Raw genomic sequence first — 27,331 nt, 5'->3', positions numbered from 1 at the left:
AGTTTTAAGATGAAGAAATATACCCTTTCCTAAAAATCAGTTTAAATACAAAGACAACCTATCAACTGAAAGGGAAAACTCAAAGGGTTGAATTTCTCAGCAGTGAAAAATCTACAAAATACCCTCAAACCAACTAGATTGATATCAGTAAGGCAGATTGTGCTGGTTTTGGCTGCAGTAGAGTTAATTTTCTTCATAGTTACTAGTATGGGCCTATGTTTCGGATCTGTGCTGAACACAGTGTTGATTACATTAATAGAGATGTTTTTGTTATTACTGAGCAGGGCTTACACAGAGCCAAGGCCTTTTCTGCTTTCCGTATTGCCACGCTGGCAAGGAAGTTGGGGCTGCATGGGAAGCTGGGAGGAGACACAGCTGGGACAGGTGACCCAAACTGACCAAAGGGATATTCCAGACCATATGACATCATGCTTAGTATATAAACTGGGGGGAAGAAGGAGGAAAGGAGGGATGTTTGGAGTGATGGTGTTTGTCTTCCCAAGTCACTGTTATGTGTGACGGGGCCCTGCTCTCCTGGAGATGGCTGAACACCTGCCTGCCCATGGGAAGTGGTGAATTAATTCCTTGTTTGTTTTGCTTGTGTGAGTGGCTTTTGCTTTTCCTATTAAGCTGTCTTTATTTCAACCACGAGTTTTCCAGCTTTTACCCTTCCAGTTCTCTCCCCGATTCACTGGTGGGGGAGTGAGTGATTGGGAGCGGGGCTTGGTTGCTCGCTGGGGTTAAACCACCACAGTCCTTTTTGGTGCTCAACACTGGACTTGAGGGCTTCGAGGTAACAGTGGGTTTGATTGGAACGCGCTAGATTGAATTTATTGCTGTTAGTGATGTTTACTGAGTAATCAGCAGGCTCCTGTGTTTGCTATGAGGTTTGCTTTCCTGACTGTGTATTAGAGCCCACTGCTCGTTGGTGGCCGCTTTTTGCTTTCTCTGCCTGCTGTAGTGCTGTACTGCTTATCACCTTACTGAATTGGGCCTGGGAACGTTCTGATAACAGCCATGGCTGTGGGCATGGCCTGGCAGGTGGCCAGGGCATTGCTGCTGTTTCTGTGCTGCTGTACTGGACACAGTGGATATAGTCAGTAGAGCAGACATTTACAGGTATACACGCGTACCTGTAGAACTGTTCCAGACTTGCAGCACAAGGATAATAGGTTGAAGGCAGGTGGCTGCTGCTTAAACAGCTTGTATTCCTCTTCTATGAGTGGAAATCACAATGACAGAATACTTACACTGAAAATGAGTAAGATTTTGTAACTAACTTCTTTACTACAGAAATTAAAAATTCAAACCTGACAGGTTCTAAAACACAACCTTGGGCTGGAATTTTTCATTGAGTATCAAAGCTTGGAGTTGTTTCCTCCTAGTTGTTTACTTGCTTCCCCCAGAGGATTATCCAGGAGGATGAAGTGGGCGTAGCTATTCCCATCAATATCCTCTGATTGCTCAGGAACAGCGATGGAAGATAACCAGCCTGGTTCAGCTATTTATATATCCTGAAAAGTCTGATTTAACTCATTTATTTCCATTTAACTGCAGTGATGGCCTTAAAAGTATATAAAAGTTTATGCAATTTATTGGCTGGAAAAAAAACCCATATTTACACCTGCATAGAGTATTTAACACATAAAAATAGTTATTTCCCCTTATTGTACCTTTCTGCATTTACAGCATTATCTTGATCACAAAGATAATGATTTCCAAAACATGACTTTAAAAAACACATGTAAGATATATGCAGCAATCGGAGCTGTAACAAAAGAAGTATCTTCTAGAAGTAGTAAGAGATGTTTATCAGTAAAAGGTTATATTAAACTACTGAGAAGGAAATTACACAAAAGTTACAGATACTAGTTAAGACCAAAGGCAGAACTGCTTGAGACTCCATCCAATAAACAGTCTTTACATCTTTATCTACTGTTCCTTTTATTTGCAAGAATTACAAATCAAGAAGCTGTGAACTCTCAGATTTTCAACACTTGATTAGATGCTTTCAGTGAATTCTGATTTGTTTATGTTTGCAAAAGCATGACTGTGACAACAAATAACGTAGAAGTATTTCATTGTTATCAAGAAATTCTACCTGCTTTCATGCTTCAGGATATAAATTGATGATCAGTAAGTCAAGCTTTTCCTTCTATGTCATATAGAGTTATAACAATTGTGATATTAAAAATGCATTCAGCTCTAGGCTTGCAGGAACCTTGCAGTGTAAATCCAGTACCTTTTCAACAGCACAAAAAAAATATTAGGAAGCAACAAAATTGAGTCTATCTTGCTCGCAAAACTTTGATAAGTCTTGGTTGAAAAAAAAGCCACAGGTTGTTCTGTTTATTTTCTTTTTTAAAAGAGAGGGATAGAAGATATGGATAGTGGTCACAGTCAAAGCAAGGAGTAGGGATGATGTAGACTGGTGCTCTGCTGGGTTCTAGCAATTCCTGTGTTCCTATAGTTAATAACTGCCCCTTGGTCACACAAGTGCACCTTTTTGGGACTGACAGGATTTATGAGAATAACTCTGTATTGTCAAATCATGGGGCCATACAATGGAATTAGTGTAGGCAAACAAAAGAGCCACAGTCAGGAAAAAGCAGAGTAATGGGAATGGAACCATGGAAGAGAGGAGTGCAAACATAAGGGACAGTTTCTTAACACTGTCCACCTCACCCACATTCAGAACTAACCTGCCAAAATAATGAATACTAATTTGTCATTGATTTTATTACAATGGCAAATGAAATCTCATCACAAAACTTCTGGATGATGGATGTTACATTTGCAAATACTCCCTGTAACTGCCCTCACCTGCATGGAGCTTCCTCGAGTTTCAAAAGAGGGTTGGACAAGATCCATTTCAGTATGGCAAGCACCTACTAGACAAATAAATCATTCTTCTACTGGCAATGAAGTTTGCTGGCACTTCTGAGTAAGTGCTCACAAGCAGCCAGAGCACAGCAGGGGCTGAGGGCCGTTCCCTGCATGGAGCTATCAGCAGATGGCTCTGCTGGCCAGGCTATGCTGAACAGCAGCAGCTCCAGCTCTGCCAGGAGAGGAGCTCAGCTCAGAGATCCACTTGCATTGCCAGACAGCCACAGAACAAAGATGCTAAAGATGCCTTACTTATTACTTAATTGCAATTTGAACAGACTTTTAAGTTCCGTTATAAAATTTTTCTCTCTATGAAATAGTAGTTACATATGCACCTATACAAAGGCAGGTGGCAGAGCTATAACCCTGAAGGATAGCCTAAAAATGGTAACAGTTAGGTAAGAGAGAGCACATCCAGAAAATTCAGGCAGCTAAAGCACACTTTTCCTTTGGAAGTCTGTAAGGCAAAGGCAGGCAAAGACTGCCCCTAATGTGGCACTACAAATGACATTACTTTACTGAACAGAGTCATAAAAAGGAAGTTTACCATCAGTCAGCCACAGTTGTATAAATTATACATTCTCTGACTGCAGTTCTCTCCAATCTCTAATTCTTGGAGAGATCCCCAACCCAAAGGGCAGCCAAACTGCCCCAAAAATGAGAAATTAGACATTTTTCTCAGCAAAAGATTCCTAATGTGCAGAAGATTCCTCTTAAATGCTCATAACTCTCCATTTCCTTTCAGCTCATGATGGAAAGTTCATCTTTCTGGGAAACAGGATACACTTCTTGAAGTGCAATTACTCACTTAAGCAATTCTCTTTGGTAAACTCGGATGGCAAGTGCCTTCCAGTACTGTCAGGGAAATTAAGACAAGTCAGCTCTTCTTTTCTCAAGTAGCAGAGGGCTGACACACCAAGATGGGACTAAAAATTCCTACTCCCAGCTGTTCTGACCTTTCTAAAGAGTGTGAGTCTTTAAGTTTGCATGAACTGGCCTCGGTGGGATCAATTCAGGTGTCTCTTCACCTACAGGTCCATTTTCCCCATAGCTGGAAAATTTCCCTATAGATTTTTGTTTTCCAAATGCATCCAAACTCAGCAAAAGGCTAGATAACCTTAGATGCAGTTTCATTATTTTCATTACTCCCTTGTACAAGGTGCAAATAAAAAGGAAAAATTCAGTATTTAAAACTGAATTGAAGGCAAAGAGTTCAATGAAATCATATTGATACATTGCCAGTGGAGAATCAGACAGGTACTGATTTCAAAAGGGAAATTTCTATAATTTTTGCATGGTTTGCCTCCTGTGGCTATACTGCAACCTCAAGGTTGCAAGCCACATGTCTGGCAGATCTGAGGAATCAAAGTTTAGGTGAAATGTAAGCAGCATGATGGTGGACGTGTGCCTGGAAATATTAATCTACTTTCACTAACGGAGATATTCCAATAATGCAGACTTAGAAGACTCAGCTTGCTGTTTAGCCAAAATGAAAATATTGCTCTCTTAAAAAAAAAAAAAGGTTAATGGCATTCCCACATGAAATACATGAAGTATGTGTGCCCAGCTTGTGTTATAATAGCAATCCATCTAAATTAAGTACCATTGCCATTAATACAGTGCACTGGAATAAATGGAATTCCTTCTGCTGAGCTCAGTGAGCCCTGGGTTGCAGTCTCAGGGCTATCATTTTTATGCTGGAGGCAATATATCAGCCCAGCAATGATTTGTCACCATTTTGAGAGTCAGACATGGGAGGAACTTCAGCATTACGAAGGAAGAAAATTGATCTGAGGTATACTGAAGTGTCTCACTACTTTAAAATGCTAGGTCCAGATTTCCTCCACCAGGCAACCAAAATGTGCACATTTCCTCATTTGGTTAAGCTTGTCTTTCATGCTACCACAAATTTGGATGAGAAAGGGACTGTGTCACTGTACAATTACATGGTGCCTTGTGCACATTCTGGGGGTTTTTTGACATGATCTGCCAGCTCAGATCATCTTTTTAGTAGCAAATACAGACTCTAGGAATTTCTGTTTTCCATTTACTGGACAGTGATGCAGGCTAGATGAAGTGGACTTCTTCATCCAAGCCTTTTCTCCTCTCCAATTCACCCACAGCACTAGCCAGCCATTCACAGTCCTGAACCAACATCTTGAATGGCTTCAAATCCTCAAGGAGCTTTGTCAAATGGGGAAAAATCTATCAGGAAAGAAATTTGTGTGACAGTGATGACCACATGATCCTTCATGAAGGTGTCAAACTGCAGAACTGATGTTCTTGTTTCCCAGATAAGTGTGTAAGTAAAGAGCCCATCTGTACAAATGTTTTACACACAGCAATATCAAGATCAATTTACCTACCTGCAAAATATGCTCTTTGCCATGCTACTGTACTTGTGAAAACAGAGGAATGTACTAAACAGGGGGTTTAGAAATTACCTTAACAGTTCCTGTAACACGCTCTTATTGGATTTACATTCACCAGCAAATCCAAGAAAACAATTTGATAATTTTAGCACAAAGCAGACCAAGAAGGATTTGCTAAGCTGCTTAGAGCCTCGGCTCTGAAATGTTGCAAAGGTTCAGGTTAATGTACGTTCACAGCATAGGCACCATGTGTGGACTGTATCTGACATGAACGAGGTTTTGACTCTCTGAAGCCATCTTATGATCAAGAACATATTCTGCGGCAAAATTTTATCAATTTGACAAGGGGAAGAATCAGTAATTTTACATTATATTATTATTTTAAGCAGATTCTCGTCACTATTAAGACACAGGTATGTAAGATCTTTAATAATGTGAACAGCATAACTATGTTACATGTATGAATTTAAACAAAGATGAATATAAACTGACTTGCCTTTAGCTATTATTCAAATCACTAAAGTGATGGATAAAATTCCTTAATGAAAATATTTCTTAGGTGTTTTAAAATCTAATGTATTTTAACAGGTGTTTAAAAACCTGTACTGTTTTAACAATTCAATTTGCATAGGAAATTGTCACATGAGTTTACTTAAGCTGTCGGATCTGCTACTGTAAGGGGTTTGGATTTGGGAATCCAAATGTTCCCTTTAGTTCTATATTCCTAGAATGTGATTTTGCATAGTGGTCATAAGGAAACAAAAAAGCCCACTGCAACAGAATTATCTTAAGTTATGTTTGTTGCCATCTTGCTGTACTTTATGAATGAAAACCTAATAGTAAATTTTAGCCGGTTGAATATGATAATAAGAGATCATTTTGGATGTACTGTCTCTCTCTGATCCTCACCAAGATTTCCTTTACACAGCAGGTAAAAATTTAATTCTTTTCTGTGTTCTGTAGTCTTAACCATAATAATCCAATTAATAGTTACTGACGTAGAGGAATTGTTCTTGTTAATCTTTATTATGCATTTGTAGCTTCTTTATTTTTCTTCCTGAGAAGAATGAACCTTTTAGCAGCTGCACCCATGCGCTGCATTTCTCAGCATATGTATTCAATCACATTGATCTTGATAGTAAATTACTGAATTTTATAAATACATTTAGACCAAAATAACTATCTGTTATAATCCGATACCAAAATGACTCTATGTATGTAATATTTACTAGTAAACTCAATTCTTTTTTTTAACACTGAGAGTCTTTTAATTTATGTTACAACATACATTGATATCTAAAAGAGGAATATCAGCAGTCCCATTGTTTTCATTGGGGAAAAACAATAATTTAAGCCATACTAGACTTATATCTATACAGAATAGCTATGCTAAGTCTATGTGAACTCAGAAGACAAAACACATTCAACATCTTAAAACTGACTCCTTGACAGACTAGGCAGATTATCAGACAGGAAAAAAAAAACAGAAAACCCTCAATCACACTTTGTTTAGGACAAAGGGAGCAGACCTTTCAGATATATTTTGTAGGTATTACACCAGTCCTGCTACCATCACTTATTCAGACAAGTAGCACCACTAAGGCAGTTAGCAAAGCAGATACGGTTGAAGATATACAGAAAACATGCACAAGGAAACGCTGTAAGATACACACAGAGAAATTATTAAAGTTAACTCTCATCTGCCATGCAGATCTGTGAGAAATTAAAGTTTATTGTGACATTGTCATTATAGCAGCAATGATGCCCTGAAAGACTCAGTGTTCACTCCTGCATGACAAATCAATACCACAGGTCGACTATGATTAGCCCAGTCATGATGTGCTTGATGAATATTGATGACAGTTATACAGCTGTGATATCAGATGCCTTTAAGAGCCATTCATGAATATAAAAAATGAAATATCAACAGTAATCTATTAAATTTTGAACAACAAAGCACAGACCATTAATACTAAGCAAGTACTAGTAACCACAAAAAAAAAAGAAATAAAAATCAGTGGTTGCCCTACGTGATCCTCTTCAGGTATAGTTGCATACAAATAGCTGGGAATTAACTTCTAGAACTTTAACACTTCAGATTTAAAATAAAACCATTAAACCATTGAATCTATGTAGATTTGGAGGTAAAATGATCTGAGACTCCCCAATTATTATTATGTAAGTAAGCTTACTAGTAATACTTCTACCTGATTCCTAAACTGTGTGACACAGCTGTGGGTTTTTGATCAAGGCAACTCGCCAGAGAAGTGATTGTCTTTAATTTGTTCTCTCTGTCACAAAGCATTGTGCCAAACAGGACAAATTTAAGACAACTCCTCCTCATGCCTATTAATGAGGTACACTGAGCAGAGCATCCTCCCTCGCTCTCTCCCTCCCTCAAGTGCCTTCCCAGTCAAACATTAAACCTTAATAATTCTCCTCGGGTAAAAAATAGATGGTCTATCAACCATAACAAATTACACAGCAAAGGGGAGCAGAACAACTGCTGGATTTATCCAAGCTTTACCTGAATATCTGTAGTATATCAAGTGGCAAATCTCAGGTTCCTACTTCACTCTGGCAATTACCATATTAACATATCTTTTTTAAATGAAGATTAAAAAAAAAAAACAAACTATCAAATATGTATTCTAAATGGCTGAGCCAATATGATTTTATAGATATGGTGACATCCAACCCTATGGATCTGTAAACAAACTACTTTCTCAGTGTGAAAAAGTTGTCCTACCTATGAGACAAGAGAAGAATTCATGGAGAAATGTCAGAATGTCAGAAATGTTTGTTTGATTTTTAAGCAATCAGAATTTCACTCTTCAGGTCAGAAAAAAATTAACTAAGAAACTTAATGAAGAAAATTAGTTTGTTGTTTCTCAATTTCAAGCTATATTTTGACATTTCAGGATGAAAAAAGACACCGCTACTTCTGACTTTTCCTTGGTGTCCATGAAAGGTAGTGCCCAAGGCATCACATCAGCAGTGAATCCTTCTCCATGGCAGTGACACAGAGAGGTCAGTTCTGATTTAAACCTGTCGTCTCTTAAAGGTATGCCTTCTTGTAGTAAAACATGCAAATAAAGTGGTAATTTCTGCTTTTACTACTGATGAATAATCTGGTCATGGGAGTAAATTACATAGTTTAAAGAAAACATTGCTAAAATATTTACAGCTATATTCCACCCATTTAAAGTTGGAATTTGGTTGACTTCATCAGTCCAAAATCTTATTATATTCAGGTCTGGAACGGAAGCAATTGTTTCTTTTACTTTGTAAAAGTGAGCTTCACCCAAGAACATTCTAACTCAAGTTAGAATAAAACACCCTCAGCTTGGTACACTACTACAGTGCAACTCAGAGAAAAAAAGTTTCACACTTCCTGATGACACAATGAACTAATATATCTTTTCTCTTTCTTTTTTTTCTTATTATTTTATACAAAGATAAGACTACTGTGGGAAATGACTAGATTACATTAATAAAATCTGTCTCTCACATCCTTTATGACTGGCAGCAACCATTTTTGGAACTGAGTGTGTGTCAGTCTGCTGTTCTTCAAGGATTTTCTAGCTTCTCTTTGAATTTAAAATAACTTCAGATGAAATCAGAATAAATTATATTTCTCTTATAAATTTTCTTCATGTTTGAATACTGTCAACAGTGCAATTTGAATTAACGTATCCTAATTTAAAGCCTGGTTCTGATGACTTTTGACAGTTTCATACTCCAGAAGCAGCTACAGTAAAACTAACAGGAATATATTTAGGTTTTTACTTTATTTGGTTTACATAAAACATAATTTGACCTTTAAATATTTACTAGTTTCAGCAGATAAGATAATTGCAATGTAATTTTAAGGTGTACTAACCATGATGCTGTGTGGATTTTTTGTGCTGGTTTTTTTTGGGCAGTTTGGTTGGTTGGTTGGTTTTTATATTTGAGTTTGCTTCATTAGGAAGTTGATATCACTTCAGAAACACGTTGTATTGCTCCCTTTGAAATATCTTCTCTCAGAGATGGATTTTTTTTCTCTCCCTCTAGAAATTACTTAGCATCCTATATATATAAAAAATTACCCTTCTTAGCAGAACCTGCTAATAATGACCTTCATATTTTCCAAAAGCACAAAAGTCATGCCACTGCACTGAATAGAGCACAAGTGTTACTTTTAAATTAAGTCCTGCTAAAAATAAACCGGACATTGATTTATAAAAGCTTATAACAATGTAGAACAGTGAGACATTTTAGATGGCAATATACTCAGGAATGGTGGTTGAACTGCACATACCCTATTGCTAGAAGCAAATATCACAAGCTGCTCATGACAGATTTTTAATTAACATATATTACCTCCTCCAAATAGAGAGGATGGTATAAATCAAAACACCTTCTCTGACTTAGGGACTACTGCCAATATGCTTCAGCTGAGGATCTGTCCCTCAGACCTGCAAGCTGCACTCTGGGTTTAATAAAAGCATTTTGTGCCTTAGCAAGCAGATCTAATCACACAGTCTGTCTAATTTGGCTCCACAGAGGCCTGGTTTCCTTAATCCACCATGGGTATACATAAATGGTTCCATTTATATACTAATGAACAATAATAATGTGGGGCCATACATGCACCCAAGACGAACAGACCTACCAATGCAATACAGAGCCTTAAATCCTAAAATATATTTATTTCACTGGAACAAAGTCAATACCCTGTGGATAAGAACTAAGGCTTTCCATGTGGACAAAGAAGCTCCCATAAAGCAGCACAGGCTCACACTTGGGCAACTGTTTACCCATTTTCTTATGCATTTCCCTGCCCCTTTCAGATGGTACTTTCCCCAGGAAGTACATTTACCAGCTCTGTAAAACCAGCATCTCACACGCTAAATCCTCAAAGTCCTTGCAAGAAGCAATTAATTATTAATAAACCCTGCAGACCAACCTGCAGCATTTATCACATGCCTTACCATTTCTGCACCCTGCAAGTACAGTGAAGGATCACTTACAGGCAGAAGGTGGAAATTCCTCCTTCTCCATCATCAGAATTTCTTGAACCCCCACTCCATGTCTGACACAGAAACTCTAACTCAGAGGAGGTTTTTGCCAGCCTACCAGGATAAACAGAGTTGTTCCTTTGAAGCCCTTCTATCAGTCAGACCAGAAGGTAATGGAAGCAAAGAAAAAGCCCTTATGGAAGTGATCAAACTCCCAAAGTTTCAGAGAATTTGGAGTTTTTAATACATGATTTTTGTTTCAGGGAAAGTTTGAGAGTGTTTGCAACAAGAAGATTCTGTATTAAGCTTTGCAGGTCCATCATGCTGTCCTATCATTCTCTGTAGCCTCATCTTCTGCAGAGCAAGAGGTATGGTGTGTACTGTAAAGCCACTGCAGACTGTAAAATATGACCAGATCTAGACTAAAGTTTTGAAGTATAAAGTGTGATGGGTGTTTGCTGATGTCACAATGTCAGCAAAACTTCTCATGTCCATAAATACATAAGGAAAGGAGTGGATTCATTTAACAAAGCATCAGGGTTGTACTGTCCTTAATGGAGCTTCATCCATCCATGAGGATTCTGCCAGCACAAGTATGGTTTCATTTGTGAAATACATGCAGCTTCTGTCATTTGCTAGTGTAGATGAAAGTAATGCTGTGAGAATTAGCTCTCCCATAACCCAGGCAAATTAACTAGCATCTTTGCCTTTCTTTTTCCTGTTTAATAGGGGATGTGTGTTGGCCATGGGTATGTGTGTGTGTTAAAAATAGATTACTAAAATACTTAGCTCCTTCGTAAGTAGTAGAATTCAGTTCATGCCTTGCAGGGCTGTAACATTAGCATGTCTAATGAGATGGGCACAACATGAAACTCCAATGGCACACTATAAAATAGATCTGAAGGCAGGTACATAAACATGCATGGTTATGCTAGCAGTTTTGTTTTCTTCTATGCTCATGATACTTACCTTTATGTTGTGAAGCAATTTATGAATACATGAACTGGACTCAAACAGAAGATGTGCTCCAGATGTGCACACAAAGTGCTCTGACTGATAGTGAGCAGGCCATGGAACAAATTGGAACTGAGTTCAAGTTACACCCCAGATATGCACATAGTATGGACTTTGAGTTCTCAGGAACAACTGTTTCACTCTACAAATTTAATCCTACTTTTCCCTTTCTATTTGCCAATATTATACGAGCTTAACTTGGAAGCTCTGCCCAGGTTCCCCAAAAAGCACATCCACCAGTGGGCCACAGAAAGGCCCTAGCCAATAGCAGTCCTTCAAACAGTGTCAAACTACATGCCTAGTGAAAGCAAAGACCAAACTGTATCTAGTCTCATGTTAAAATCTGAAACTGTATATTATTTAGGTGTGGAGGCATCCTCAAGACACAATGTCATTCATACCCATTAAATGTCATTTGCAAATAATGTTTACCTAACTGGAAAGCACTGCATTATTGTTCTGAACAAAACACCAGCAGTCTGGCTAGGAAATTGGACTGCCTAAGAGACTGCCAAAAACCTCTAGTCTCACTAATTTTCAGCTACACTAATAACATTAAACTAATAACTTCTGGCTCCATTCTCATTTACCAAATTTAACATGTTTACTCTCTCTTTCTGACACTTCTAGTGCCACCTGGTACCTACCTTCTCCAGCTTTCTGTGCACCATCACTGATGACTGAAAATAGATGATACCCATTAAATAAGTTCATCTCTTGATCTCAGTGTTACACATTCCTCAAGGAGTAAGAGAAAGGAAACTTCTAGGAAGTTAGAGCTCAGATCTAACACTGACACCATAAGCACTTCTCATCATTGCAGGATGACAGGAGATGATCACAACAGTGCTGGGTCACATTACATCACTTTCATCTATATTCATCTACAAAGCCAACCTGAACAGAGAGGGGCTTGAACTAAACTAAAAGCAGTTCTTACCCCAGCACCTGAAATAGCGACAATGTTCTGGACACATCTGCATAGCACATTTTAGCATTTACAATATATGATTCCATATTTGCACAAAAAGTAGCAGCGCAACTGGAGAGCAGTCCTCAAAATTTAAGACATCTGCATGCAACTTTCAGAGGTTACTATAGTGAGGAACAAAAATCCTCAGGAACAATTATTTCTGCTGCAGTAATTAACACCTTGAGACATGCAGCTCTCTTCTGCCCCTGAATATTTGCACAGAAAAACTACCAATTCTACCAACAGTAAGTAATTACCACACTTCCATAGGCCAGGACCTTGCCAAATTCAAGTTGTCAATACTTGTCCTTAATGAAGTAGTTTGGACAGACAAGGCTTTTCTAAACTAATATGAAGGTGTGAAAGCTTGTAAATGGCCTTTTAAAAGGCTTCCTATGACTTTCTCTTTTTTATTTATTCAAAAAATTTCACAAATAGCTAAAATAATTGAAAAGGGAAAAAAAATTAAAAACTTGGATTGCTGTAACTGCTGCTTCTGCCTTTCCTCTTTTCATAGTGTTATACTCTTGCAACCCTCCATTCTGGCTTTTTCTAATTTGCGCCTTAAACTTGCAACACGCTCCCCTCAGAGTCCTGTGGAAGATTGTGTGGTTGTACACACATGAAACAGGCTGTGCAACAGGACCTTGTGGTGAGACAGTGACTTGTTTTGTGTGTGCACCATGCCCAGCGCAACCAGGTCCTAACACCACATCGCTCCTTGGCACGGGAGCTGTACAGAGAATAGACTAAACAGAACTCCACGAGGTGGGGGTGAAGTGATGCTGTTTATGGGCAGTGGCGGCAACCACAGAGATAACACCAACGACAGGGAGGAGGGAGAACCGGGATTACCTGCTGTGCCTGCTGCAGCAGCTCCATTCGCTCGTGCAAGATCTGGCTGTCAAACTCACGGCTCTGCCTCAGGATCTGCCGCCGCACCTTCTCCACTGCAGCTCGCAGATCCTCCCTCTGGGCTTCTGTCAGAGACTCGCTCGCCCGCCTTCCTGGATCCTGCTGCAGGGCATTATACAGCGTGGCTTCCAGCTCCTGGATTTTCTAATGCAACCCAAATCACACACAGACAGGCTGACATTTGAATCCAGCAAGCAAACGACCCACCAACAGCTAGAGGAGAAGGCCAGCAAGCAAAGCTTTAGGCAGTAGGGAAGGACAGACACAGACAGGTGGACAGAAAGCGGCAGTCGTGAGCAGTGAGGAGCATTCCACACAGAGTGCACGCAGCCTCCTGGCACTGATTTACACCCAAGTGATGGTTTCTATTCTAGTAAATTATTGATTCTTCTGTTTAAGAAAGATTGAGATGATAGGTCTGCACTCAACACCTGACAAAACTCCAAATCCTGATGCTGAACATAACAAATTCGATGCAAACTAACAGATTTCCTTCAACTGCAACTGAATTGTTAAGCCATCCTACAAAATAAAAAGACCACATGAAAAACTGTGAATAGAAATCTTACTCTCTCTCTCTCTCTGGCCCCACTATCCTGACATTCATGGCCCCAGGTCTATGTCAGTGGCTAAGTTCCAAGTTGCCATAAGCAATGGAGAGAGGAACATTCATATACTTGTATATACTGATCCCTCAACCATCTCTTGCTGTTTGCCAGATTCCTAACATGATTCTCATGCACTGGCCAAAACTGCAGTACTTTGCAAAGCAGAAAATACAGGAGAACTTCACATTCACATGGAGAACTGTATTCCCAAGAGAAAAGAAGGGAATCATGGCAGTGTTTCCATGATTACTGGGGTGAGTATGATCCTATTAAAAACCAGCATTCAGACTGACAATATTTGGATCAAGAGTATCTGACCACATCCCTTTAGCCCTCATGACACCTTTGTGAGGTAGGTAATTCCATCCATATTAGTGATGCATAAACAGCTGCACAGAGAGGTTAAATGGCTTGCCCAAGGTCACAGTGCTAGAAATAGAGCCTGCTTGCTTTTATCTCTGTTATCTGCTCTGAGCACTAGACCTTGCTTCTTTTCTGAAAATATTTTCCCCATAAGAAACATTTACAATGTATAAATAATGCTTCAGAACATTGTATGTTGATTTCCTGAAGTCTCACCATTAACAAAGTTGGGTATGCAGTTTTATCAATTCCTAGATAATTCCTAATTGTTGCTCAGCCTGAGAAAAGGCAAGGTTGCAGCTTCCCTTTTGAAAACTAGGAAGGGTAAGGTTGGATGGGACCATGCAGAAAGGAATCCCATAGGAAGAACAGGCATTCCTGATTTAGGATCAGTTAGCAGCAGTAATACTTACAAATGCTTCAGGAAGAGAAATATTAGAAAAGTAATTTCTGGTGTATTCTACTAGTCAGTTTTTTGCATACATAAACAAGCTCTTCTCATTTGAGATGTACTAACAAGATGTTTATATATAATAGAATAAAAAATGCAATGCAAAAACATTACACTTGTAAGTACTATAACCCATTTCCTAAGTTTTCATTTAAGTAATAGTTGATTTCTAGTCTGGTAGAAAAAGAGATATAAAGAAAAAAAGAACCCTATTTATAATTAAAAGAAACAAAAACAAAACCCCTGCATTTTATCAAATCTGTTCAAACAGAAAAATTTAATGACTGTTCTTTTCCTACCATGTAAGCCTGGTCCAGAGCTTGCTTCCTGTAGTCGAGTTCTTCCTCTAAATAACCCTTCTGTTTACTGAACAGGTCCTGAGCAATAATAAAAACAAGGGAGTGTTTGTTCTTTATCCTAATTCATGAAGAATCATAAATGCCATCATTTTTACACAAGCTTTCCATTTGAAAGCAAATGAAAATCTACAGCAAATGACCACATTCATCCTAAGGATAACTGGAATATCAAATTAACAATACTAGCACTTCAAATACATGTATTATATTAACAAGTTGTACCTAGAAAGTATTGACCTCTACACCAGTGTACAAACCTGCCTGGACCTGACAGAAGTGCAGAGAGCAGCAAGAGGTGAATGGGGGTGTGCATGCATGTGGTCCATAGCCATAACTTGCAAGGGAGAAAAAAAGAGAAACACAAGTGAGGGCACTTTATGGCTTTTCTGAAAATGTCCCATGCATATCCTTAAGGAAATCATGGGGCAAACCCTAATTTCTGTTGTCTAGCCTGTTCTTCTAGGGAGGAAACATGAACATGCAGGTCTGCAGTTGGGTTCTGCAGCACCATTCTGTGCTGTGCTATTGAAGCAGAAATAACAACTCGGTCTTCAAGCCAATTTGAAATGGGTAAAATGATGCCTAGAGAGGTTGAGTGACTAGCTGAAGAGCTGAGAAGTTTTCAAGATGCCTAGGATTTACAGGAATATTTTACTTTTGTTTTTAAAAATCAAGCTACTCAACTTTCACAGTTATTTCATATATACAAAAATATAAATTCCAAAGACTGGGATTTCAGTGGAATTTGGTATCAAAAGCATGATGTTGCAAGTAAGTTGTGGACATTCAAATGGTTGTCTGAATAGTCAAGCCTTTAGAGTGTTTTGGATCGTGGAATCATAGGATGGTTTGGGTTGGAAGGGACCTCAAAGACCCTCTCGTTCCAACCCTTGCGCCATGGGCAGGGGCACCTTCCCCTAGACCAGGTTGGGTGATAGTAAGTAGAACATAAAACAGTTATTCGATTTTATTAGCTTTTCTTTCGAGACATGTTTTCACGCTCAAAAAAATTAGTAGTAGACCAGAAAGCAGAGAAGCCCTTTTAGTGAATTCAATATTTTCCATCATTCTTTTTTCTATTCAACAAATTTTTTAATTTCCTCAACATATAGAATAAATGCCAAATTTAATACATAGGGTTCTTAAGATGACTAACTGCAGCCTTTACTAAAAGTATCAAAAAAATCAAACATTGCGGATCCAGTTAGTTTTATTGGATATGGGATTGCCCCAAAGTCACTTATTTGGCCAAATTTGCCTTTAGACATATATGTGGACTTCTGACAACTTCACTGTCAGCTGCCAGCATAGCACTGACACAGATCTTGCCTAAGCATGAACCATGATGATGAATTCTCAGTCCAAACATCTACTTTAAAACAAATCCATTCTAATCACCAAATTATTGCTTTGGAGGGGCTTGGAGCATAAAATGACTGCAGATGACCTCCCACATCTTAAGAGCAACCCAGAATTGGTGACAGTAGAAACATATAAGACCAATATTAAAGGACTCAGAGGAATAAGGTGCTATTTGTTCTCTGTATAAGAAGCATAATATTTATTATTAATTTGTTTCGTAAACTTGTAGTTCTTTTAATTACCTACTAATAGATACTGAAGGAAAAGCCAAAGTCTAAGTCAGATCTTGATCTTGGGGCTGGAATTTGATTACACACAGATGGGTATCTATAGCTATGATACCCATTTTAGAATATGTTGCTTCAGCTACTGGTCCAGAAGGGCAGGGATCTCCACCAAGTCCCATAGGACATATTTGTCAGCCCCTTGTGGACATCTCCAGAACTCTGAAGAATATAATGTGGCATTAGACGCCATGTTTATGCAACTGAATCCCACCTTGACTACCCAAGTGGCATCATTTTCTGATGGGGATGGATTACAGCAATGGCTGGTGGCTGTTGTACAAGATGCAACACTACCATGAACTGCATAGTAAAGGACAGGCCTGGTCCTGACATGCTTACAGGTGTCTGACACCAGAGAACTAGACTGACTTGCCTGAGACTATAGAGAGGGTCAGATCAGCTCAGTTGAGTTCACCACCAGATCCCAGAAAAGCAACACAGCTGCCCTGATCATGTTACTTCTCAAAAAGGTATGGTAAAAGCTGCCCACAAAAAGCAAGAGGGAAGGTAACAAGAATAGGACCTCAAATCCTTAACATGGGTTCCAAAGATGACTAAACAAGTGCTCAGTCCTTCTGAAAGCATCATGTTAGAATGTTATTTCTCAACTCATTTCATGATTGAGTCAATCATTAGTGATGCAGATTCTCAGATTGGTGTGCTAAACAAATAGATGCAAGGGTTACCCAAAGTAAGAGTTAAAAACATCACAGATAGTAAGTGGGAAGATAATAAACCAAGTTATAAAGAAATTATGTTTTTCCAATTCTTTTTACAAAAGAATTTAGTATTTGAGGGCACTTTCCCTTCCCAAAACTTTTGCATTTTTCCATAACAAGAGTTAAAAAATAAAGAAATACTAAATTTGGGAAGGATTATATCTACATTACATTACAATGAGCATGAAAGGCTACACTCAACAGAGCACTTCAGTCTGAGCACTTCCTTTTTGTTTGTGGCTCAAAGACACACTTCTTCAGTGGCCGTGGGCAAATCACTTAATCTCCCTGTCTCATTGTCCCATTCTTTAGGATGGATGTAATGCTAATTATTTATCTACCAATAAAAGGTGTGGTGAGGATTAATCAGTGTTTGGAAAACCATTTGAAGATGCAAGCACAGCATGCATGGTAAACCAATAAAAATTAACACCTTCTAAAATTCTTGGTTCGACATATGGAAAAATAAGGTCAGTTTGTTCTGCAAGACAGAATTGCTTTTGAGAAAACATTCTGTCTTTAGGCATGAAGACCATGAGACAAGAAAGGTTATCTGGAGTAAGAGGTCTTCACAGCTTGTCCAGAAGCTGAGTACCAGAGAGCAAAGAAATACCCTTGACAATTCTAGCAACATGACCTCAAGATTCAAAAGACAATGCTGTTGCCAGACAAATTAATACACAGAGAAAGCACAGACAATTTTATACTGTTTGGTCAATATGCTCTGTTATTATGCACTTGTGCCCTAATTTGTATATAATATGCTATTTTTGTTCTATATAGATTTGACATTTCCCTCTCACCCCAAAGAATACAAGCAATAGATTGTTCTAGAAACCTCTTGCCTATTTTATCACGAAGCAATCTCTGTTAAGCAGAGAAAGGCAGCAAATCAACCTGGGACGAAGTTTATACACATTCCCTCAAAATGAGTTTTAGCTAAATGAATTACACTTTTAGCTACTGTTCCTTACCTTTTCATTCTCCAGGTCTAACATCTTCTGTGTCAGTGCAGCTTCTGTCCCCTCTATCTGTTTCAACCACTACAAGAACATAGCAATGTGAAGGGGAAAAAACAGAAAAATGAAAGAAAAATAGGGCTTTTGAAAAAATTGGTACCAAACAGTTTTAAAGTTTGTTGCCAGCACTTCCAGGCACATGCTATCTATTCACTTCAAAGTTCCACATGAATAAACAGGCTGTGAGAACATAGGCAGAATGGAAGACTGCAAGGACATATTAAGGACTAGCAAGTGGAAGTTGCTTTCCTGCAGTAAATCAATTTTTTTTTCTCCTGTAAAGTTCAAGATACAAAATAAACTTGGGTCAAAATGCAAAATCAATCCGTTTCTTACATGATATACCAACAAGCACAATGCTTGCAAAACCATCATCTGACTTCAGGCATCCACTCCTTCATTTTTTCAGAGAGCAATTTAAACAAAAGACAAGGTGGAAAATTCAGTCCTTGATTTTGCACAGTTTGCTGCACCCTTCATGGGAAGAGGCTCACTTCTAAAATATCAGTAATGTGGAGGAAAAAGCAAAACAAACAGACAGATAGACAGACAGATGGAAGTTCTTGTAATTGCTACAATGAATCCCTCACCATTCTGGTGACCAAAAAAACCAATAAGAATGAAGAAGAATGGCATTCTTTGCTTTCTAAAGAAAAAAATAACATATTGTAATAGCTAAATGCATGGATACAAGCTTCTTGCTTAATCACTAACCATCATTGGGCTTATATTAATATTTCACATTTAAGTTTATTGGAATGGATGGGCAAGCTCAGTTCTGAATTAATTGTTTTATTTCATTTCCCTACTGGTCTACAATAAGGATCAATGACTAGTTTATGGAGAGCACAGTTTAGACTAATGCTTCCTTTTGTAGCACCAGCTCCCATTAAAACCAGATGTAACTTTGCCATTGAGAATTATCACTTTCCTCAAATGCCTTGCTTACTAACATTGGACTACTCATATTTGCTTTAATTCTTTTAGTAAGCATTGCACATCACCTTTTTTAATTTAGAGTTTTGGTGAATTCATCAGGGCTCAGACTCAAAGGAATTAATGACACACCAGTTTTTTTCCCCAAAGATTTAGATACGAAATTTCAAACATAAGTTTACAAATACACGAAATGTGAATTCATTATTTCATCATTTTGAATCTTCCACTTTTTAAGAGACCGGTGAATAAAAAAGGGAAATTTGTTTTACCTACTTTCTACAGGGAAAAAAAAATGAACAGGAACCTTATATTCCCCAGAGATTCCATTTTCACCATCTTTATTTTCTTCATTTTGAAGGTGACAAGCTGAAGATATTCCTAAGGGAAGCCTCACCTCTGATACTCAGCAAGACCGTGAGCATTCTGAACCCTTGAAATTAATAGAAATGGGCATCTCTCACAGCTACCCTCAATCAAGTGAAGGGCTATTTGCAAAAATTAGAGGTCTCATTTTTTTGAAGGTATGCATGATATGCAAAACTAAATGTTGATTCTGACCTTCCTACGCCTGTAAGCCTTTCTGGAACCAAGGGGGACAGAAAAGACAACCATGTATTTAGGAGTCTCTATCTTAACCTTTTATACTGAGGTTCTTCCCATTTCATTTTTGGATGTAAAGGGTTAAAATCATCCCCTTCCCTTTTAATGCCACAATGAAAAATATACAGATTTTAGCACTTTTCCTCATTTTTACTTCGCTTATAGCAATCACTCACTCAAATTAATGATTTTTAAATTACCTAATGTAGATTATCTACTTCAAGATATTGAGATAAGTAGATTATCAAAATTATACCAAATAAAGTAATTATTGCAAAATGCTCGAATTTTAATTTCAAAGCTCTGATTCTGAATTTCAAGAATGCATCTAGGAAAGATTTAACAGAAATATATGAAAAGGATGGACAGAGGTTTCTTTAGAGAAATATGCAAGTCTTGCTTAGTTCTAAATATCACCCCTATTCATATACAGATTATATTGCCTCTGTAACTGAGAAGAAAAGAACTAGTCATGCAGAAATGAGTGACCTGACTGAACACTTACCTTGCACAAACTACTTTTTCTCTATGTCCACTACTTTACAGAGGAAAGGATCACTGACTACTCTGAGCTTTTTCAGTCATCCACAGAAACGAGCCTGAGATGTACCATGGGCACCTCACCAAGGACGTCACAGCAACATGTTCCCAGAGCACTGAGGACATCTGCACTTCTGAGAATGAAACCTCTTGTGTTAAGTGGCTTTTTAGTACTTTATGGGGAATACCTCTAAAACAGGTCTTTATTTTTAAACTGGGGAGGGTTTTGTAAGTTTGATTTTACCTCAAGACATCACAATCCCAACACTCATGTAAGGATGAATACATGCGCAAATCCAGATGACCCAAACAGAAAAATCATGCTTCCCTGGCAAAGTCATGTGATATCGTAGAAGGCATGTTCAATTTTCAGCAGAGAAAAACATTTACAGAATTCTACCTTTTCACAGAGGGAAAGCACAGTCCCAGCTTGGATTATTGCAACCTGCTCTTCATTTCTCAAATTCTAAAATACAAAAAGATGCATTTTAAACTGGGTCAAAAAATCATCCTTTAACACAAGAAATAACTATACTTGAAAAAATAAATAATTTATTACATTTAGAATTATAGACGTGACCAAAAAAGCATCCCATTATTAAAAGTATTGAAAGTTAAACCAGGAGTGCTTAGTTTCCACTCAATTTCAGTACATCATCTCCCCAATGCTTTTGCAACAATTTATTATTTGATGAAAGTTAAGTGGTGTCTGTCAGCGATTTTGAATTTTTTTTTCCCTTAGGCCTGTTAATTGGACTATGGCCCTACAGCAAGTGAATCTCCCCTTCGTGCACTTTCAGAGCTAGACTTCCCACTAATGAAAACAATGCAAAGATCAAGTACCATAGAAACCTTCATAGAACTTTCAACATAATATGTAAATCTAGAACTTAAAACTAGCATTATAAAGAGTTCAATCTGTTAAGGGTAGCTATAAACTGGACCCAGTTCCCTGGATGTTTGTGCCACAACTGCATGACCAAGATTTTATTCTGTATTTGGCACTGTAGAAGAACGGGAGACAGTTATCCTTGCCTTTCTCCCAGAAAATCCACTCCTGGCAGAAAACAGCCTTCACAGTAGTGGGTGCTACTGTTACTACTCAAAAGAAAAAACTCACAAACAACTTGGTCTGGCTTTCATTTCTGTTTTAAATCTGGTTTTATTTCCTTTTATATCTCGTCTGGGTATTATCTTTTCCCTCTGCCTACTTCAGTGCCTTTTTCTACATCATTCAGTCAAGACCAAATCCTAGCTTAAAAAAATATGCTTTTCACTGGTATCAGTTTAACTGAAAGATTTCAAGTTTGTGAAAGCAGTACCTAACCATTCATATTCTTCATACAAATACATATAGGCATGTAAAAATCACCCTCTGTATTTTCTAGGATGTTATTATCAGCTGTGGAGAAAAAAATGCATTAAATTAACCATAAAACTGAAGATATATTTAAAATTAAAAATTTGTTACCCCATTATCTCCAAGAATATCTAGTTTCTTCATAAGCTCAGATATATTCACGTCCTGAAAAAGATGTTCAACACTTATTTTTTTTAAAGTAGGTGAGAAATAGATTTTATATGCTACGTTTTATGTGCTGTTTATTCACTTCTGCATGCAAAAAGACTACAAATAAGTGAAACAGTAGTTTTGCATCACAATTACAGAAGTGTTATTGATACTTTCAAAGACAAAACAAAATGTCACTTTTGATTACAGCAAGAAAGCTGAATGTCTGTGCATGAGGGCAGAATGTTCCTGCACCACTCACATTTATCATCCTGCTAATGTATGTAGAGGAACAATCAAAACTGATAAACAGGCTTAAAAGAGTGTTTAAAGACAAAAGGTTTAAAAAACATTTTTTTGTTTGTTTGGAGTGGAGCATCAACCACATCAACCTACAGAAGTTAAAAGGACAGAGAGTATGAACAAAACAATTGCTAAGAAGGTTCACTGGGTGATTTGCTGTTTGCTTTTTATTTTTGTTGATAAACAAAAGTATGGAGTTTCAAATCAGCCTCACAGTGTCAGAAGGGAATGTGCACAGAGGGCTGAACATGCTCCTCCAAACACCATCAGCTCATAACCTTTGTGAGTAGAAAGATATGTTTCTCTGCCAGTCAGCTCTCAGATCCACAAAAAGAACTGAACAACCCCTCCTTATTAAGGCCCAGCCACTGAAATAAAGAGAAACATTGCTCTGATTAAAAAAAAAAAAAAAAAAAGAGAGAGAGAGAGAGAAAGAGAAAGGAATAAATTCACATGATGTTTTTATTTTGCACTGTGCCAGGGTCCATTCCGAGGTCCCAGAACTCTATTTTCTACTTTAAAAAATTGTTGGAAGGGGTCATGGAACTGTCTAACCTGCCCTAATCACATTCTCCTGAACTAATCCAAGTATGGGCCACAAGTTCACGTGGACCAGGGATCATTTCTGTTGACAGGTTGTGTGCAGCTATGTTATTAAAAAGTAGGAAGGTTTGACAACACGGGAAAACATCAGTTTGTGTGAGCCCAAAATGCTTAATACACGTACATAAAGCAAACCAGCCTTGTTAAACTCTGCCACCCTCAACTTCTGCTCATATTTAGCACTGCTTAGAAGAGGCCAGTATTTCACAAGGATCTTGGCTCACTTGTTTCATTGCTTTCAGTACATAACGTGCTGCTTTGCATTTATGCTTTGGGCAACTGCATTATGTCAGTAGTCAGGATAATCAATCTTTAATGCTTTTTAAAGCTAAACCAGCTATGCTTGCAAATTACATAGCTACATCAGAATATATTAGCTCATGATTCTATATTCAACAGACTCCAGTGAGGAAGGCTCAACAAGAAATGAAAGATTTCCCGAAGACCAGACACAGATGTGGGAGAGAACATACAAATTAGTCCAGTAAAGTGTTGTGTTCAAGTTGTTCGATCCTGAGAAGTCCCTCCCTCTCTTTCCTCTCTTCCCAAAACTTCACTGGTGTTCCCAAATGTTACATTAGCTATTTAACGCTGCACATCACTAACTCTAGAGTGGTGCACATCTTAATACACTTGTGTTTGGAACGATGTGAAAAACAAAATATTGATTATGATCAGCAATGACAATGTTGAATGGAAACTTCTTTAGCCAAACAGTAATGCTAGTGAGAAATTGAATTCACTAAGACATGCAAGGTTTTACATCTATTGAGCCAGAAATAATCATTCTAATTCATTTATTTCCATATGAAGTATAAAGGATGAATTAGAAACCAAACCAGATTTTGCATCATTTTGGAACCTACCGTGCTACTGATAGCTAACAACTTTGAAAAACACTAAAAACAGATAAAAGGTCAGCACTTTCAGTATGCTCATGTTAGGTGACTGCCTCTCCTTACAGGTAAGTAAACTGAAGGTCAGTCCGAAAAGAACATTGCTGTTAAGGAGTGTCACAGTAGACAATGGGGAAAAACAGGAATTCTAGATCCTGGTACCCTGTACCCGATAACAGCCAACATGCGAATGAGAATAATGGATAAGCTAAAAGCAGGTCTGGCATCCCATGGAGGTTCTGTTTGAAAGGTAATACGCTAATTGATGACTCTTGGTGTGGTTAGGGAGATGAGTATCCAACCAAACCTGTAGGTAAGAATGAGGTTTTAACTTTTTTCTTTTAGACTACTGAGCTTCCTAAAAAGATGCAGCCTACAATTTCAGTTCGTTTCCTCCAGAGATCGTACTGTGCTCATTAAGGCACTGAATAGGAGCAAGCCTCTTATAAGAGGACTTGTAAACACAATTAAAAATATTAGCATAAATCACTATGGCACTAAGATTACGCCTTAGTTACTTGTAGAAAAGTTACCCTGGCCTGTTGTGCAACATTACTGACAGCACAAGTCTGAATTCAATCTTAGCTGAAGCACCATGCAAATCAAGTGTCACAGCTAGCCTGTTCATGGGTGAACAGAAGTGAAAAGAGTAATTCTTGCTTCCTCTTAGCAAAAGCTAACCAAGGGAGATTCTGATGTTTGTGTTGCGCTTGATCTAAAATGACAGAGTTCCACCTATCTGAGTTTGGATCAGGCAGCTCATGCTTCAAGGCCCTGGCCTAGGCAAATAAGCATATTCATTCAACAAACAAAATGCTTCACTAAATTGGGTATAAAATAATAGCTGAATGTCATATTTCTGAACTTAGATAAAACATTTAATATCAAGAACAATGTAGTGTAGCAAGTCTGACAATGAATCACATCAACTTCCACATTCTTCCCCAGACCGAATGTAAATTATCTTGATGGATCAGCCTTCATTTTCATTGAGGAACTCCTGATTGACTACCCGAACAGATTCTTATGAAATCCTTTCCCGGCTTAAAAATATCTTTTCTTACTAAATTTATTTTTTCATGTTTTCTTCCCTGGCAAATGCCAAACAATTTGTTTGGATATTATGTTGGTCATTACAAAAAAGTTCCTAGCCATCCAACTGTTTGTAATGCTCTGCATATACCTTTATTCCTTCCTGATGACAGAACAGTTGAAGTGCACTTCCATTGTTTTCAGGGAAGGTGGTTATATGAAGATTAAATGCTGGCGACCTTCGCTCTCTCTCCTGAGGAAAGATTTATTTAAAAACAACACGTGTGATTATCTGTAAACATTTTTTCCCCACCTTTACAAAACATACTTGCACATTAAAAAGGCAGATTCCTGTTCACATTCCAAATATAATGACATCTCCTCATATTTTTACCATATTTGAAGAAGTTTGGCTTTAGCTAAACACAAAAATTGCGTTAGCTGCCAAATGATTCCATGCACACTTTGTTTCTGCAAAGTCACCAGACACTCCTCAGCTGCAGGAACCCTTGCAACAGTGGCCCTAATTGACAGAAGCTCTAAAATACTCTTCAGGTTTTTATGTTGATTATAACCTTATTTAACTATCACTTTCTTTCGTGGAACAAAAAAACAATTTAAAAGAAGAAACTGCAGAAAAAAAATTTAAACTCCATCATGGAATAGCATTACCACTGAAGATTTTCTCACTAAAACTAAAGCTGTGTATCAGCAGCTCCCTGTTTATTCTACAGTCAGCCTTCCTATCAGAGCGTTTAAAATCTCAATTCATATTTACTGTACAAGCCAGGATGTTATAAAATGTTGAAAGGCAGCACTGTTCTACAGTTATGATATTCTTTGTGCCCAAACTAAAAATTATAAATTCCCATTTATGTGAAACTATAGTATTTATAAAACTTATCCAATCCATCTACTTGAGTTTTATGCATTTCTTCAAAATACCAGCCTATTATTTCTTCAAAGGCAGAAATAGAGTAAAGCAATAAACAAGCAATTTTACTTAAATTAAATTTTAATGTGCTTGTGAAAATGATTGAATTGAAGGCTCTGGGCAACCAAGGCACCAGGTCTTACTCTGAATTCTCTCTGACCATGGGAATACAAGGGAGGAACACCAGATTTGATCTCCACGTTACAAGAGGAGGCTTTGGCAACAACAGCTTCATTTTCTGAGAGAGAGCACTACTGCAAATATTGTAGTTTTTATGACCATGTGTTGCTCCATTTTCTAAACTACAAAATGAGGCACTTTAATTGATATGGTAGGCAGGCTGCATCCATTCACTTAAGCAAGTTACAAAGCATGGCAAATCTTGTTCATGTACTAGATTAAACCTAATTTGAAACTACACTGTAGAGAGCAAAATCTCCATAGTCTATACATTTTTCCCCTCACAGGCTTTATTTTAAATAATATTTACATTAACAGCCTAATTTTGAAATGGGCTTAAATGACTTAGCTGTCATAACCCAAAACCAGAAGCTTAATTCTTGTCCAAATTGTTTTAATTTTCCATATCGTTAAAAATTAATCAGTTGCAATTGCATTAAACTCACCTAAATTTGCTTGCATTAAATTATAAACAAATGATTGTGTTTTCTACTTTAGTCTAATTTTCATCTGAAATAATTTAATTGCTCTAAAAAATATTGTCCTGATTATCAGAAGCATTGATGGTTTTCTTAAAGCATTGCATTGTCAGTCACATTTGTGTCTACATGCTTGACTCCTAGGGAAAAAATCTTTTCTTGTAATCACACAAAAATACTCCATTGTTATTCTGTGAAACAAGTTTTTAAAGCTTTGGCACATGACAAAATTCAACATGTCACACTGAGCTTTTTCTGATGTGATTCCTCCATGTGAAAAATACACTAATGAAGGATGTACTGAAGAACATTTGTTCTTTTCCTAAGAATTTTTTTTCAACTGTTTTACTTCTAAGAACACTGACATTTTAGGAAGCAGTTTCTAGTGTAACTGCCAATTCAAATACTAAATTGTTCTGTATTTTACTTTACAGTTCTTTTAATAAAATATAAAGATATGAATTAGAAAGCATATTTATTTTTCTGAATATCTACCGAAATTCTAATAACCTAAATTCATAACTTTGAATATAATGGGCTACGACATCAAAACATAATGTTGAAAAAGGATGAGAAAAAGATTAAGAAATGTCAAAGACAAAAAGAACGTCCGCATAACAGGAAGACATGACATTTCCATCTTTATCAGAGAAGCTACACATGCCAAGATTTTTGGTGAAACGTGCTGGGTGATAAAAATTATGGAGGAGTGACAATGACAGGTTTCTTGGAGAGTTTATTCTAAGTAGTGTTAAGAATGCTGATGATCTTTGAATGATGTGTCATCAGGCAACACAACCGTGTGACAACTGTGCATCACACACACTAGTTTAGTGTTACTAAATTCAACACGAGCCCAATTTATCAGGTGATGAGAACCATTGTTTTCTATTGTAATCACAGCCTACATGTTCAAATTGTTATTAACAAATAATTTTGTAATTTTTATTTCATTTATGCAAAGTATAGAATTTTTTTGCTATG

At 37.6% G+C, this 27,331-nt stretch overlaps 1 protein-coding gene and 1 long non-coding RNA gene across 9 annotated transcripts in view; one reads left to right on the top strand and one right to left on the bottom strand.

The window, feature by feature from the left end:
* Nucleotides 1-27,331, bottom strand: part of JAKMIP1 (janus kinase and microtubule interacting protein 1) — a 162,408-nt gene that overhangs the window by 7,475 nt on the left and 127,602 nt on the right. For all 7 annotated transcript variants that reach the window (XM_027686781.1, XM_027686779.1, XM_027686780.1 and 4 more), the window contains 6 exons: nucleotides 24,906-25,007; nucleotides 21,882-21,935; nucleotides 20,811-20,876; nucleotides 18,287-18,355; nucleotides 14,885-14,962; nucleotides 13,104-13,307 (listed from right to left, as the gene is read on the bottom strand). In XM_027686781.1, the coding sequence (XP_027542582.1) occupies nucleotides 13,104-13,307; nucleotides 14,885-14,962; nucleotides 18,287-18,355; nucleotides 20,811-20,876; nucleotides 21,882-21,935; nucleotides 24,906-25,007 (573 nt within the window). The remainder of the gene's footprint in view (nucleotides 1-13,103; nucleotides 13,308-14,884; nucleotides 14,963-18,286; nucleotides 18,356-20,810; nucleotides 20,877-21,881; nucleotides 21,936-24,905; nucleotides 25,008-27,331) is intronic.
* On the top strand, nucleotides 561-21,910 carry LOC113969284. 2 transcript variants are annotated; one of them, XR_003534809.1, is made up of 5 exons: nucleotides 561-602; nucleotides 8,180-8,322; nucleotides 13,883-14,123; nucleotides 19,629-19,791; nucleotides 20,417-21,910. It is a non-coding gene; the product is annotated as an uncharacterized LOC113969284 (long non-coding RNA). The 2 variants fall into 2 exon arrangements; XR_003534810.1 differs by having other exon boundaries at nucleotides 13,883-14,025; nucleotides 20,417-21,909.

This window comes from Neopelma chrysocephalum, unplaced genomic scaffold (assembly GCF_003984885.1).
Source record: "Neopelma chrysocephalum unplaced genomic scaffold, ASM398488v2 Primary Assembly neopelma1_71, whole genome shotgun sequence".
NCBI classification, from domain to species: Eukaryota; Metazoa; Chordata; class Aves; order Passeriformes; family Pipridae; genus Neopelma; species Neopelma chrysocephalum.
The sequence above is the reverse complement of the archived record's forward strand: the minus strand, read 5'-3'. Positions and strand labels throughout refer to the sequence as shown.